This window comes from Sphaeroforma arctica, assembly GCF_001186125.1.
Source record: "Sphaeroforma arctica JP610 unplaced genomic scaffold supercont1.237, whole genome shotgun sequence".
NCBI classification, from domain to species: domain Eukaryota; class Ichthyosporea; order Ichthyophonida; genus Sphaeroforma; species Sphaeroforma arctica.
The window spans coordinates 86403-103068 of NW_014040321.1; the positions used below are offsets into that span (position 1 = coordinate 86403).

The 16666-nt window shown below is 41.7% G+C and overlaps 3 protein-coding genes across 3 annotated transcripts in view; 1 reads left to right on the plus strand and 2 right to left on the minus strand.

Moving 5' to 3' along the window:
* Positions 1-241: 241 nt before the first annotated feature.
* SARC_04309 (hypothetical protein) lies at positions 242-505 on the plus strand (the record flags this gene model as incomplete). Its single annotated transcript, XM_014301871.1, has 1 exon — positions 242-505. The coding sequence occupies one exon, from the start codon at positions 242-244 to the stop codon at positions 503-505; it is 264 nt and encodes an 87-aa protein (XP_014157346.1).
* An 8161-nt stretch (positions 506-8666) lies between these two features.
* SARC_04310 (hypothetical protein) lies at positions 8667-12012 on the minus strand (the record flags this gene model as incomplete). The annotated part of the gene is made up of 4 exons (XM_014301872.1): positions 8667-8858; positions 10589-10781; positions 11490-11813; positions 11912-12012. The coding sequence occupies 4 exons, from the start codon at positions 12010-12012 to the stop codon at positions 8667-8669; spliced, it is 810 nt and encodes a 269-aa protein (XP_014157347.1).
* Positions 12013-13494: 1482 nt separating this feature from the next.
* SARC_04311 (hypothetical protein) overlaps positions 13495-16666 on the minus strand; it is a gene marked incomplete at its 5' end in the record, with an annotated part of 5448 nt that continues 2276 nt past the window's right edge. Inside the window, 4 exons of the mRNA XM_014301873.1 lie at positions 13495-13922; positions 14656-14782; positions 15449-15641; positions 16309-16446. Coding sequence (XP_014157348.1) covers positions 13545-13922; positions 14656-14782; positions 15449-15641; positions 16309-16446 — 836 coding nt within the window. The remainder of the gene's footprint in view (positions 13923-14655; positions 14783-15448; positions 15642-16308; positions 16447-16666) is intronic.

Genomic DNA, 16666 nt, shown 5'->3' on the forward strand with positions numbered 1-16666 from the left:
ATATTGTGTTATAATATACAAAAACTCAACAAAACAAAAAACTGAAAGAAAAAAGACATCCAGTAATGCTAAACGCGGGCAAAATGTCGGCAGCAAAGGCTAAGCATACATCACATCACAAGAAGATAGAGAGTATTATGCTATACGCAAACTCAACAGCAAACAGCAACTAAAAACTACCCTAAGAGTTCTCAACCGATCATTTTACCAACGAGCAAAGAAATTTAACGAGCCAGAACCTATGTTCCCGGAAGGCGCATTCAAGGAGCCGAAACCGGTGGCAAGAGAAGAGGCATCAAGTAGCCTGTACCGGTCTTCCACGGAACAGTACCAAGCAACCCAGGCAATACTCAACGGCCTAACGAGTTGGAAGGAGGTGGTGATGACTTCAGCGTTAATCAATTCGATGCCATGCTCAACCAGATCACTGAGATCAAGAGGTCTACGGCGAACCCCAGAATATTATACACGCAACAATAACTACACAAACCATGAAACCAAATAAAATGTAACAATGATGACTAATGCATTCTGTGGGTTCAACTCCACTGATGGCACTCCTTCCATTGTAGTACCTCAGATGGAACAGTTGCCGAGCGTCCCAGGAACATATCAACTCTATACCACACTGGACTTTATAAATCAAGTAAAAAGAGCGACTTGCATACCATCGTTCACAATGAATACACAGCCCACGGCCACAAGATCTTACGGGAGCTTCTCCATTATTTACCGTAAGTGGCATTAGTTTGAACCCGTTAAACCATTTCCTGTAATCAGACACACAACATTCAACAACCATATAAATTATAAACTCTTGTAAGATTCGGTCTATCAAGGTGATATTAACGCCTTAGAGTAATTAAACGCTTAGGTTAAGTCTAAGTAATTAAATTCGAAGTAAATAAACGAAATGAGTCTTTTAATAAAGTTTGGTATGCCTCATGAAAACAGCAATACTCTGTGGGATTGTGAGACTGAGACATTGCCTATATATAATCCTCTCCGTACTTTTTTCACCGAAGGGATTTTATTTAGTGTTTCATTGTCGCTCTAATAGAGACTTTGGTGTGTTTCGTTGGGGCGAATCCGAGAGACTCATAAAATCCTATCTTTAGAAAAAAAACAGAAAAAAAAACTCTTGATGTCCATAGTGATTGCATTAACCAATAACTTGCCACTTATCAAGAATTACCGACTTAGCCTTCATCAGACTGGTACATCTGGTTGGCTGGACGGAGGATAAACTAAGCAACGCTAATAGTCCTTAGAAACCTATGTTCGGTTGAGCCATCTCACTACCGAAGTATTCAGATTTAAATAGATTTGGAAGGTTAATATAGTTCTATTAATAGAACTAGACCAAATCTTATACTTAGTATTTTATTGGGGCTTTTTAATGGCCTTGTCCAGATATCTGATATGTAAAATGGAAAGGTTTTTAATTAATAGAAACCGTTAAAAACCATTTAAGAGTTTACGTACTTTTAAGAGTACGTTTGCGTACAATTAAGAGTACGTTTATATTACATGATTCTAATTTGGAGGCCCGGCTTTTACACAGCCCCCACCCAGCTTTGAGACCCAAGAGAAGCAAGTTGCTCACTCAAGCTGATTATGGGTCAAAAAAGCGAGAAAGGAAAACGGGTCGAAAACATTAAGTAGCATAACGTATAGTTAATGTTTTTCAGGCGGAGAAGTTAAGTGTTCTCGGTTACCCTGTGAGTTTTGGGTTTAGGTCCAGTAGGTCCTTGGTAGTCGATTGGACGTTTCTTACGCTTCAATGTTTTTGGAACATACGAAGGATGAGCAGTAAAGCTCGGGATAAATGCTGTTGGTGGGTAAGTTTTAATTTCCGTGCCTTCAGACGATGGGAACATGCTATCTTTTTCAGCCTGTGACTTATGTAGGCGTTTACGTCATTTTCTGTTAAAGGCCTTTAAATAGTCCTGATTGTCAAAAGCGTCTGAAGTCAACTCAGCGATTGTACCGTCTATAAAGCGTGTACGATAATATGTATATTCTCCTTTATCCGTTCTCCATATAATATCTTTGAATTCGGAGCGGTCAAGAGGTGCAGTAGAATCATGTCTTCTTGCGAAAATAATATCAGTAGTCGGAATTCGACTAGTGCCTATATTTAAAGCACTAGAATCGTCGGGGTTATTAACCTCATAGGTTCCACTTTTAGTGTCGGCTACAGAGATTACATATGGTCCTATCCATTTCGATGTTAATACAGAAGAATTACGTTGACGGATGTAAACTCTGTCTCCAACCTGACACTCTGCTATCTTTTTGGTAACATTCCATCTATTTTGCCTTTTTAATAAGGCCACATTACGTGTTTCTCACAAGCAAGGATATACAACGTTGTGTATGCGTTATACCTTCTCTAACCATGGTAACTCATGGTGATCAGGTTCGTCCTTGTTAAAGGGTATTTGTAACTCACTATATCTGCCACGAAAGTAGTGAGTCCTGTAACCGGATCAGCACACTCGTTCATCTGTGTTTGTACCCGCTTAAGGTGGTACGGCCAATCATCTGCATCATCCGTTAATGCAGTATGTAAGAAGAACTTAAGTCTTCTACGGCGCGTTTCATTAGCGTCTTGTGTTTGCGGTTTATTTGGTACAACCCTTTTATGGCACATGCCTGATACGAGCACTCACGATTCCATTACGTCATCGCAGAACTCGCTACCGTTATCAGTACACATGATACCTGGCCACCCGTGGTCAGCAAAGACTTGGCATCATAATTCTGCCACGGTCTGCGTACTCTTGTCCTTTAAAGGATAGAACAAGTTATACCGTGACGCCACATCAAAAAAGTGGCATACGTAACGGTCGCCTGTGTGCTCGGACGTAGGCAGGTCAACCAGATCAATGATGACCCTGCGCCATGGAACATCTTCAGTCACACTCTTAAGCGGTGCGAACCCATAGCTCTTAATCTGTTTGAGATCACAGTCTGTACATGACTGATATACTCTGTCAACTAAAGTTGCCAGCTTAGGGTGCGCGATCCCATTTCGCTTAGCATCTTTAAGTGAGCCTACTACGTTCTGGTGCTTCAGCTTATAGTTTTGCGTCAGCCAAGCAAGAGTGTTTTTATCATTCTGCTCCTCCAGAATAAAGGTAGGGTGTTGAGAATCCACTTGCATGGTCTCTAAGTCTGTAGTGTTTCTGGACTCCTGTCCTTCTTTCGCATGAGTGTCACGAGTGCGCTCGTGTGCGTTGGATACACCTGACCTATTTAATAGTCACATTATATGTGTATATACTTCGGGATTGTCTTTCATTAATCCCTTTAAAAATAGGGTTTGAAAGACTTCGGGCTTGGACTTTATGTTATTAAACAGAGTCCTAGCTAGAGACTGCCGCTTCCTAACTGTAGTGTCATTAGTAGATTGTATTTCTTGTGCACAGACTTCAAGTGCTGTGTTGCCTTTGAACTGCTTAACGTTCAATCTAGTGGAGAGTGGAATCTTCGATTCTTTGACCTTGTTAAGGAAGGTCTCAGAAGGGGTCCATTTGGTTGTTCCAATGGGACCTATACTACATAGTATAGTATGTCTCCAGGGCGTCTTTTGGACGGCTCGGGTACCCTGATTCCTATATTGGCTTGCATTGTATCATGCTTATTAATTTATTGAGCCATGGATCTTTACTCCGTAATGGGCAACACAACGAGAGGGTAGCTTTGTGTATATGAACATAATTTAGTAATTGGGCAATTAACTGCCATGGTGGATTGGCCCATGCATTATGTTTGGAGAGGTCTAGTTGAAAGGCATCTCCTAAAGGTTTAAAGTCCTGTAATTCTTAAGTTGTGCATTATGATGTGCAGCAAACATGTCAACTGTATGTGGCCCAAATATCTTTTGAGCCAGTTCAAACCACCTGGGGTTACATTTCCAATCAGTGGCTAGTACTCACGTACGTATTTATTAAGTCCGGTCCGAAGCGTGATAACATATCCGGCAAATGGTTATCTATCCCTGGTAGATGCTTGATATCAAAATGAAACTTTGATATAGTATCATGCCATCGGCTCAGTAATTGAGAGTCTGGCTTTATCTCCTTCATATATTGAAGTGACTTCTGATCACACATCAGCGTAAAAGCCGTTCCGTATAGGTAATCGCGGAAGTGTGTTAGAGCTGCTACTATGGCTAGTAGCTCTTGCTTCACAGTTGGATAATTCAATTGTGATGTATTCATTGCTCGGCTAAAAAAATGTATATACCTAGGTTTATTGTCTATAACCGGGTATGGTACACCTCCGAGTGCTAAGTCTGATGCGTCCGTTGCTATTTCAAAAGGCACGCCATCGACTGGTCCTTGTACAACAGGGGCTTGTTGGACTGCGTGCTTGAGCGCTTTAAATGCGCCATCACACTCTTTAGTTCACAAGTTTCCTAGTTTGCCTTTATGACATCTTAAGTGTCCAAAGGGTTTAAGATAATCAGCAAAGTGTGGTACTCCATCTGAAAAGAAGTTTACAAACCCCACACATACTGTTCATATCTCTTCCTGTAGTTGCTGTTCGCCAATCTAACAAGTGTTCCACCTTACCGGGGTCGATTCTAATACCTTCCCCAGATATACGATAGCCTAAGAGCTGTATTTCGCTCATGGCGAAGTGACATTTCTTCTCGTTAATCTTGAAATTTTGTTCGTTGAGTCTCTGAAGAACTCGCCTGACTAATGCGGCATGTTCGCCCTTAGTCTTAGAAAGATGACTATGTCATCTATATAGACTTGCACGTTAGGCATGTCTGCAAACATTTCCTCCATTACTTGTTGGAAGAATGCTGGTAAGGAGTGCAACCCGAAAAGGTGCACCTCTAAACCTGTATTGTTTACCTTTCCAGGTAAAACTAAAGTACTTACGATGGGGTTCATAAATTTGCATTTGATGATACCCCTGTGTTAGGTCTAGGGATGTAAACACCGTTGCACCTTCCATTCGTATCAGTAACTCGTTTATACGAGGGAGATGGAAACTATGAGTCGGCAATAACTTATTTATTGGGCTCATATCTAGACATACTCTGACTTTCTTAAATGTTCCGTCAGAGTTGTGTTGGTCAACTGTCAATAATGCTAAGTTAACTGGCGTTTGTCGGTAACTGATTTCGATTACTCCATCGGATAACCATTTCTCGACTTGTTCTTTAATTACAGCCTCGTGTCTCCAAGAAACATAGTTTCTTGAAGGACATTTGAGCTTAGTTAAGTCTACTTTGGTTAAGTCAAGGCTGACGTATCCGTCGTTAAAGTGGAATTTCGCCCAGTCGGTTGTTTTTATCTTCTTATTTACTAATATAAGATCCATTATCTTATCGGCAAAGCCAGGAACCAATTCCTTGACTGTGTCCGACGGTGGTGTGTATGGTTTTAGACAATTGTCGTCTGACTGGTCCTTTAATGGATCTGTGTTGTCGGGTAAGCCTGTTACGGTTATCCCTAACGTGAGCAAATCGCTCATTCCGACTATAAAGTCGTACTTCTGTGACATCTTAACGATCACATCTTGGGTAGTGATATTTCTATCATCGGCCAGTGAGATTTTAACATCTGTGGCCATGGTATCACATTTAAAAGTTTTATCATATGCTAAAATTAGGTGAGTGGTTTGAGTTCGCCTTTCAATGTCTTTCATTAATGCAAAGCGGTCGGATATACATGAAATTTCTGAACCAGGATCAACCAATGCAAGGACTTTATTTCCGTTGCAATATACAGGGATTATTACACGCTCATCTAAGGAGTCGTTGTATTTTCTTTGTAACGATTATACCTGGTAGTACTTTCACTCCAACTTAATGTTGAGCTTTTTGTCGCAAGACTTGGCCTGATAGCCATTGGTCTTCTCACACTTTGTCACACTTAGTAAGAAAGTGTGTACAGGTGGGTGCATGTCTTCAATTCCAATAACCGTTAGGGGTCAATTGGTACATGTCATACCCACACTGTGCGTCGGCACATTTCTTAATCTCCTTATATGGAGGTTCCTTGTCCTTCGGCTCCGCGCGTGCCCATTTATTGGGTCCCGTTGATTGAGTAGAGTCGCGAGCACGTGTCTGGTTAGGACGCGTCTGATGAGGCTTATCATCTGACGTCTGACGTGAGAGGTATCCTTGATCAGGGAGCTCGCGCGGTTTCTTATTTACCGCCTTTCCCTTCGAGGTTACTAAAAGAGTGAATTTAGTATCATAAAATTGTTCCCACGTAAGTCGGGAAAGATAAAACCTTGTTTCATGTCCCTTGTCTCGAGCCTCAGTTGCGTACTTACGTCGCAACTCGGTGTACAGACTTTCACGGTCGTTATTCCCTATATTTTTACAGAAAACATGCATAACCAGGAACTCGTACCATCGCTGGGCCTTGTCCTTTGTTATATCTGGACGTTTTAGGTTAACATCAAGTTTCAGAATGTAACTCTGAATAGCAGTATTCTCAACTAGTTCAGTTAAGATGGAACCCAGTTCTGGACTGCGCATGTCCTTGCTTAATAAGGACGTAACCAACTAACACACAGCTGGCCAGTCACGACAAGTGTCTAGCTCATGCTGGTGTCGCTGCAGGATCAAGTAACTTGTTCCTGTAGGGTCAAATGACTGCATTAAAGCAGAAATCTATTGCTGGGGAGTGATATCATTCGTCTCCAGCATGACCGTAAACGCAATAAGCGTCCGGGTTAGCGTGTCGAGGTCATGATTGTTAATAAACTCGGCCTGCTTGCTGTTGGCATTCCAGTTCGACTTAAGTCGACTGATGTGTCCCATGTACTTCTGGTTGTCCCGGTGATCTTGTCCACGTTGGGCCTGGAGCAGCTGATCGTTGCGCTTCTGCTTGATCGCGATCATATTAGCAAAATATGATACGTCATCAGCACAGTGCTCGTCATGGGCGATTTCCATTTTAATGGTGTAATCGTCGACCGATTTATTAAGCTCGGTCACCACGTCAGAGTGAAAATCCTCTGCAGGTTGGTGTAAGGCGGTGCAATCGAAGCGATTAAATTCAACATCGTTAACACGTTTACGGGAGTGTTTTTTACTGGTTTCCGACGATTGTCATCCCAGTTGGGTAAAGGTGGCGGAGTATTTTTACCTGTCTCTGGGTCTATAATACTCTTGTAGTCAGGAAGTCCCTGATAGGGTTTATTTAAGATTAGGGTTTATTTGATATTTAGGTTTTTATCGGAGACTACATTTTGAACTGGGTTTATCCAATCTGGTTAAAACTGGTTTACGGAAAACACATGATCAAAATGATAGTCATAGGATTTAGTTCAATAAATGAACAACGTCTCCCCTTATACGAGGGGAGTACGTTGAGATACAGTTATCCTCGATTACTTACGACACCCTCAAGGACGGGCGACTCATGGCCGGGCGTTAGAACGGGCGAATAATTGGCCTGGAGTTATGGTGGTAGTACCTCCGGCTTCTCTCTCCATCTTTTTACGTTCGGCCTTGCGTTTCTTTGCAGACGTATTGTGTTTCTTTGTCATAATCTTGTGACTTCAGTCTTATTCTATTAAGTGATATTAGGACGGGCGACTCATGGCCGGGCGTTAGAACAGGCGAATAATTAGCCTGGAGTTATGGTGGTAGTACCTCCGGCTTCTCTCTCCATCTTTTTACGTTCGGCCTTGCGTTTCTTTGCAGTCGTATTGTGTTTCTTTGTCATAATCTTGTGACTTCAGTCTTATTCTATTAAGGAATGATATTAACGCCTTAGAGTAATTAAACGCTTAGGTTAAGTCTAAGTATAATTAAATTCGAAGTAAATAAAAAAAATGAGTCTTTTAGTAAAGTTTGGTATGCCTCATGAAAACAGCAATACTCTGAGGGATTGTGAGGCTGAGACATTGCCTATACATAATCTTCTCAGTACTGTTTTCGCCGAAGGGATTTTATTTAGTGGTTCGTTGTCGCTCTAATAGAAACTATGGTATGTTTCGTTGGGGCGAATCCGAGAGACTCATAAAATCCTATCTTTAAAAGAAAGGAAAAAAATACTCTTGATGTCCATAGTTATTGCATTAACCAATAACTTGCCACTTTTCACGAATTACCGACTTAGCCTTCATTAGACTGGCACATCTAGGTGGCTGAACGGAGGATAAACTAAGCAACGCTAATAGTCCTTAGAGACCTATGTTCGGTTGAGCCATCTCGCTACCAAAGTATTCAGATATAGATAGATTTGGAAGGTTAATATAATTCTATTAATAGAACTAGACCAAATCATATATTTGGTATTTTACTGGGGCTTTTTAATGGCCTTGTCCAAATATCTGATATGTAAAATGGAAAGGTATTTAATTAATAAAAACCGTTAAAACCATTCAAGAAAAACTTAAGTTTACGTACTTTTAAGAGTACGTTTTACGTACTATTAAGAGTACGTTTATATTACATGATTCTAATGTGGAGGTCCGGCTTTTACACTGTGCTCCTGTACAGTGATGACTGGCCCAGCCCTAGATAGACAAAAATATGAAGTTGTCCCATGCGTATAGCGGGTAAGTTCAGAACTTGTATAATCCGGTGGGCACCTGACAAAATTTGTCGTGAGTTCCTCTCAATCGTACAATGGTCCGTATCTTAGGGGCTTAGAGGTCAAGGGTTCAGGTGCTCAGGGCTAGCTGGGCTGGCTTGGCTGGGCTGGGCTGGGCTGGGCTGGTTGGCTGGGCTGGGCTGGGCTGGGCTGGTTGGCTGGGCTGGGCTGGGTGGCTGGGCGGCTGGGCTGGGTGGCTGGGTGGCTGGGCTGGGTGGCTAGGCTGGTTGAGTTACTGGGGAGTAGTATAGGTTGGTAGCACGAGAGTAGAGTGACCTGATAAGTTGTTAGAGTGCGATGTGGGGGACTAATAGTAAAGTGGTAGTGTATCTAAAGTATGGTGCATTCGAATGAATTTATTTATGATCTCACCGACAGTTATATGCTGATGGTGTTAGTACTAGTGTTCAACCACTTGGGTTGGCCAGGGTAAAAACTGAAACCTTATGCAGAACACTTTAGCACTGGGATATATTTTCAAGAAATAAATATATCATATTCTCTGTTACTACACTCTCAGTCTCGGACCTCGGCTCTCGGCTAGCCGGTGGCCCATATTCTATAAATAGAATAATATGAAAAGAAGTCTCAAATCACTCTTACAGACCGTGATCCACGTGGATACATTTACCTTGATTACATGCGCCAAATTGGTTGGTAGACAAAGCTAGGAACTGTGCCTTGATGTTTGTTGAGGTCCACCTCATCGCGGGCGTATTCGTCAAATACAAAGATGATTCCTGCTATGGCCTGGTACCGGATTTTGAGAACGCTGCAAATCTGAAGGATATTTTCGCTTCTCAAATTCCTGGTCAGCAAGATTATACACGTTCTGCGATGTAATTTGTTTTAAGAGATGGCACGTCTGATATTGACAGCATGTGCGTATATATCGAATCACTTTAATTAGCTCAGTATTTTATGCATTACAGGCCCAGGGATTCCAAATCAACCTAACTATTTGCGAAGGGTACCTTGGCCAATTAAAAAGTTCGTCAAGGTGTTGATAGAATCGAATGGCAGAGATGTTAATTCGAGTCAGGTGCGGGCTCCGTACTGCATACACCCCCCTACGTAGCACTCAATAAGTGTGCTTCTGTATATGTAGAAGCCATGAGTTCAAAAGTCTGCGGAATGCACTAAGTGCTATACTTGGATGGTCAGTACAGACAGAAAGACAGTGCAATCGTCTGGGATCCAATAGTGTCACTATTGTTAGAGTGTAATGTAGTAGAGTTTAGATAAAGTGCAAATGGATGTATTGATTTCTGTCCTCACCTTTAGTTTTATACCTAAGGTGTTTGTGCCAGTGTTCAGCCGCTTGGGCTGGCCGGGGTAAAATCCCATATGGGCAGTATATGATTTAAAACCTCATCTGGGCAGTATACTTTAAATCTTCGATGCTATTATATTTCGACTTCTCTGCAACTACATCTCACGCTAATCACATTATGCCCTTCCGCATAGGTTGTGACCCATATTGGGAAGCAGCTATTTTTAGGGTGTTGCGGTTGACAGATTTAATCCACTCTAGGGAGTCGGTTGAGAAACTTAATTAGCTCTCGGGAGTCGGTTAAGTATTAACCGAACTCTCGGGAGTATTTTAACAACTGATTAGCTCTCGGGAGGGAGCTAAATCTGACGACTTTATAAATCAAAAAGGATTTCTTGCTGTAAAGTCTGGTCTAGGACCTGTAGTCTCTCAACTATATCACAATGCCAGACGAGACCAACTTGATGAGAGATATAAAGCAAAGTGATTCAGACTCACAATTGCACACGTATACCCGGACAATCGATAAGTCCATTTGTATTAGTCGAAATATATAATCGATAACAAAATGCCTGTCTTTGGAGGGATACGGGGGAACAATCATGGTGTGTGGGCTAAAATGTACACTGGGTAGTTATTGCATGTTGCTTTGTGTGCACACCAAAAAAACGGATAAAGCTTGAGATTCGATGCCTTGCGTATATCAAAAACACAATGATATAATACAACTTACAGGGAGAATATTAAGGTGCCCCTGGCCCTCGACATGATCGCCCCGTAGGTATAGAATGGAAACTGTGACGAATACCCGGCCACGGCTCTTTATCTGAAAGTTTTGCATACAATGTTTAGTGTCCTCCTGGGACACCCCAATAGCCAAGGCGACGTTGAGGAGAATGAGTGATACTAGAGAATAGTCTGAAATCCTTCGACGAGTGGGAGGAAAGGAGAGAGCATGCACGCTGGGAGAAGTGTTTGACAAGATAACGGATGATATCGACATCGCTGGGTTAGCTTCCTTAAAGGATCAGAAAAAGGATCGATTTCTGTATCTTAGTCACTTATGGCAATATGCGTACAACCATACAAGGTGTAATACAATATTTGCGCATGTATTTTAGTGACCCTGCGTTGGATGGACGCGACCACAAGATATTCCAAAAAAAAAGTATATTCACGCAAAACATCTTGGAGAACTACTTTTCACAGTTGCGACAACGTGCGGGTAGTGATACCCTAGATGCACGCGCATTCAAATTCCCAGACGCAATAACTTAGGCAATTGCTGGTGTATAGGTCAGAGCAACAAAAGGTACAAACTGTGTGGAAAGGTGTAAGCCACCGCAGCAAACAGCTCGCGAGGATGCTACATAACAGGACCGCAAGCCCAAGTGAAAAACACCAACAACAGATCAACCCATTACTACAACACTCAGTAGAAAATATAATCACTCAAGCGAGATATAAAATAAGGTCTGTGGTTCATCCACTTTATTCTGAAGTCTGTCGGTATTGTATTTACAAGGAAAGTCTCTGGTATCTAGTGGACCCTCATGTACTTCAGGCCTGTGCGTGTGTGCTTATTAAGATCTAGCTTATTTAACAGGAAGTCAAGAGTCGCAGTGCGCTCTTACCCTGCCATGATAATCATAGCAACACTCATGAACTTTTGGTATACCACAACAGTATCATCAGGTTCGATCTCTGGTATGATCTCTTGCATATCGGATATGTAGCACTTGATGATCTCTGCAGGTCTCATTTCATACGTGTACGAAGCTCGCCAGATCTTGAAGCATGAAGGGCCTGTTAAAGCAAAGCCATCCCGAACTAGCTTCGTATAGCGTTGCCAGGCGCTTGCAAAATATCGAAGAGCTGGGTGCAGATAACGGTAAACTCTATCGTCCACGATGAAGCGGTAGAAGTTTTCGTTTAAGGTACTGGTGGGTATCGGGATCCTGCTAATAACATGCAATGATAGTCGTTGTTAGAGTAATACTTAGTCATGCAAACTACCAAGACGATGGCTCTGAATGGATCTCAAAGTATATACTACCTGTCATGCCACTTGCGGAACAGTTCATTCTTGTTGACTGTTAGTCGATGGATGATCTCCCCTAAGCGAAGTCGTTCCATGTTCTTATCTCGTCCATTCATATAATATACGAGCACCTTATGAGCCCGAAGCAGATAGAAGCACACTCTTTTGACTGCATTTTTAAGTGAGCGGACTACAGTATTGCTGCACAACGTTCTTTACAGGCTAAGTTAACTAAAATCAAATTAGTTAGATAATTCTAATTTTTTCTCCCCACGATGAATGGACCTACTACGATATCGGTACCTGAGGTGGGCACGAAGCCCTGTGATCGACTATTGAAATGACTGTTTGGAGTTCATCGACAACTCCCTTTGATATGTGCTAATGTTGAGAAAGTGTTTTCCGCCGATCCAACACCGGATGAAGAAGTTAAGGCAGAAATCCATATTCGCAAGCACGAATTAGTCTCTGAGGCTCAACACTCATTTCTACGTTGGATATGGCCAACAACGTATTAAATGGATTCCTGACCGGGATGGAAACTTGAGGATTAGCGCATGTACAGGAAGCTACGAAGACTATTTGGGTAATTCGGCTACAACTTCGCAAACGAAGGACGCTGATTTTAATCATAAGTATGTCACTGTCCAGAGGGCGTCGGAGCGTAATCAATTTCTGCAACAGATGGCACAACCAACAGCCACGCGTTGGGCTCCTCAATACCTAATGCAGGCGTGGACGATACCAAATTTGCAATCTACCTAGCAACGTTGCTAGAGATATGTAGCAAATCAGACCAGTGAAGTGCAGAATTGATCGCACGAAGCGTGTCTATCATGATCGATTGGCATATACTACCTCTTGGAGTGTCCGTTCACCGTTAAATAAAAAAGCGACACTCAATGTGCTCCATCCCAGTTGAGTACAACAAATATGGAAGGCTCATGTTCGGATTTTGTTCATTCCAAATACACACAAGCGCAGTAAAAATGCGCGAAGTGTTTCGTGTGGGCATTTTTATAACGATCACTGTAGATTCTGGGAGGTTCACGTTCACATTCACGCTTGCGTTTCGATGCGAACACACAAACTATCCTGCATGCGTCACCAGTATTGAATCCTCCTGTTCGGTGCAGATCATTCGAGGTTTTTAACGGGTAAACAGAATCCATCCATCCATCTATATACCTGTGAACTGTTGTTTCCTCTAAAATGCAAACAAGTTAAAAATGATGTACTGGATCTGTTCTGAATATCATATGGAATACTATCATACATGTTCGAAGGTACAGTTTCTGCACGTAGTACTAACATCATTTCTCTAGACGTTGACTGTGCTACACAAAACTTGTCAACCGCTTTCGGCATAAAAATGCGAGTCCGCAGAGCAAAGCTGTGGCAAAATACTCAAACCCCGTAATAAGTGCATAGCTTGTCCGTAAGGAGACCAGTCGCAATTGTTCATAATTACACTCCCAGCCAATACACAGAGAATAAAAGCGGACCGAAATTCTACCGAAAATCTAAGCGACCTTATATTGGTCTGGACTGGAAACCTATTCCTCTCGAGCTGGCATAATTCAAGTTCAAGTTATTGTGTGTATTGAAACTATTTATTTGGTGGAGTGAGAAGTATTCTCCATCGCTGCTATGATTCCTTCGTAATCTCTTCGGAGCCCAGCGGCTGTGCTGGTGACGACATGCTCCGTTCATCGTCCAAGGTCATGTCCGGCCCTAAATTATAATTGGGTCCCATATTTTGGCCCACAGTTGGGGATGTGCCGCTGTCGACTGAAGATTTTGGTTCATATTCAGGTGACTTTGTGATCATCTCAAAGTCCTGATTTTCAGCACTGAGACCAGGCGCTAGCGCTGTTTGGCGCCCTGCGATTTCTTCCGCCTGATGGGCTAAGCCCAACCCCTGTCTATTTATAGATTCGTAGCTGTCCATATTCTCAACAATAGGTGCGGGTACTTGAAGGTTTTGGGGCACCTTGACCTCGTCATCCGATATCGGCGCTTCAAGCTGCGAGTGAAAATACTCTTGTTCAGTTTATTGCACAACGAACATTCATGGTAACACACGCACGTGTGATTCTGGCTTACAGACGGAAGTACATCTATAGTCATTTATGGGCTTCGTATTAGGATGGTTAGAAAAACGACAGAAAACAGTTGCTACAATGTAGAACATTGCGAATATGCCACGAGGCGGAAAACAACAACAACACATTACATTGGTGTCCTACAGAATGCTGGATAGGAACAAATAAGCTTCCGATCTTATTAGTGCATCAGAACATGCCACTATCTGTAAGAGAGAAAATGTGAATGTTAAAACTATATTTGTTTTGCATGTGTGTATTTAAGTAATCGTGTCTTTGGAAGTAGCTTCAAATATACAATTTCCGAGTTTAACTACTGAGCCTATCATGATCGATTGGCAGATACTAGTTTTAACACCAGATTTCAATAAATAAATAAACCTCTTGGAGTGTCCGTTCACCGTTAAATCGGACCGTTAAATCAGAAAGCGACACTCAGTGTGCTCCATCCCAGTCGAGTACAACAAATATGGAAGGCTCATGTTCGGATTTTTTTCATTCCAAGGCGCAGTAAAATCGAATACATTGACATCCACACATGCTCAGGATATATCCACACACTTGAGACGCACAGATTAAAACGATACAAATATAGTCAACCTGGGAAAGTAAATGGGGTCAAATTGGTGAAATAAATATAAACAAGCCACTTACCGATGGCTTCCTGCCGAATGAGAAAAGGGCTTTAAACTGCGCCTTGTGCGTGAAACCCCATGAGGCAAAGAGCGCGACGGCATGGAAGATCAACGGGTAAAAGCATAGCACAACTATGTTGGTGAACCTTGATGTACAGAGATAAGTGTGTTAGTAATTGTAAGCTATCCAATGGTGGCCGGGGCCCAATCTCCCTTTCGTAGTTAATACGCCCACATGAGAATGATTCCTACCCTACATTCACCTTCATAGATAAAGAGATCATCGGAGAGAGCTCAGCAAGGCAATGACTGTAAATCTGCTAAACGTATTACTGACAAGTGGGCAGGATCTATAATACACGAAATAGCAAACATCATAGCTGGCGGATCGTATGTAGGACGTAAATTTATCCAGGGGACACCTTACTGGGTTCATTCGTTAGCGTGGCGACATAGTGAAAACTCCTAAACTCTAAAACTTCAAAGCCACCACCACACGTTCTGAGATATATGCCGGAGTTTATATATATATATCCATACATACATATATACATACATATATATATATATATATATATATATATAGATATAGATATATATAAATATATATATAGATATATAGATATGTACATATATATATATATATATATATGCATCGATGTGGTTAGAGGAGTTCTTTTCTACGTTGCGTAGGTATGTACACATGTTGTGTGTCAACTATACACCCGTGAAGCAACGCGTTAATGACAACTTCACACCGAAGAAGCTCACACATCGCTTTAAACCATATCTTGTGCACGTAGGATGCTCACCTGTTGAGTGTTTCATCGACTTTGATATAATCACCAATGACAGTGACAGTGGCTCCGTCAACTGTTGCTGAGTCGCTCTGGTATTGGTTCTCGTTAAGGGCCTCGAACGAGTATTTATAGAAGGAGAGGTAGTATAGCCATATTAGGAAACTGGGGATCACATTCGGCGGGATGAAGAAACCGGCAAATGTTCCTGCGCAAATGATAACATGTGCAATTATCAGCAAATCGGCGGATGTCATTCAAAAAGCGCTTTGTAAGCGCTTTCGTTGATCGACTCAGGGTTATTTTAAAACCCTCAATACATATATCACCTTAACAAATAGAACACTTTCTGAGGTAGGTAACTATTGAGTAGGTAGCTATTGAGACTTTGGTATATACGATAGCGAAAGTGGAATAACACCCGTTGGGAAATGGATGCTATAAAAAGAAGATACTACGACAGGGGATAGGGATGGGAAAAAGAGCGGCTATAGCGACAATGGTCAATACATGGACACCGCACGTATATACAACATACACACCTCTCCAAATAAAACCCTATACCCTATTCTAGGCTTGCTGAGATGTAGAAAATCAGTCTCCACTTTCACACAAATTGTAGTGCAGTGATAGAGAAAAAAAAAAGAAGAATAAGTTGGACACAAACAACGATGGGACTAAAACCCTAAAACATTGCGGCAGTAGCCATTACTAAGAACACTTCTGTCATTGGTAGGGATCAGACCAGGGATGTATATATATCGTAGAAACAACCAATCGTAATCGAATACACCCCATAACATATAACGAATTTTTTTGCATGTGCATACGAGTAGAGTGTTGTATTTCTTTGGTGTTGCGTTGAGATAACTTACCCATCATTCCAGCAACAGTAGAGTGTATGGCACCAGCCCCTTCCACCTCAGGAATAGCACACACTAGCAACAGCGCCAGCGACGATCCAATAGACGAGAGCACCGCCATAATGAACATGAATACAAACACACGGTCGGCTGTAAAGGAACATGAACAATGATGGTAATTAATGTGAAAGTACATATACACCTATATACACCTATATATACATATATATATATATATATAAATATATAACATATCCACATACAGATATACATTTACACATATACACAGATATATATATATACATACATACATACTATATATATATATATATATATATATATATATATATACTATATATATATATAGTAG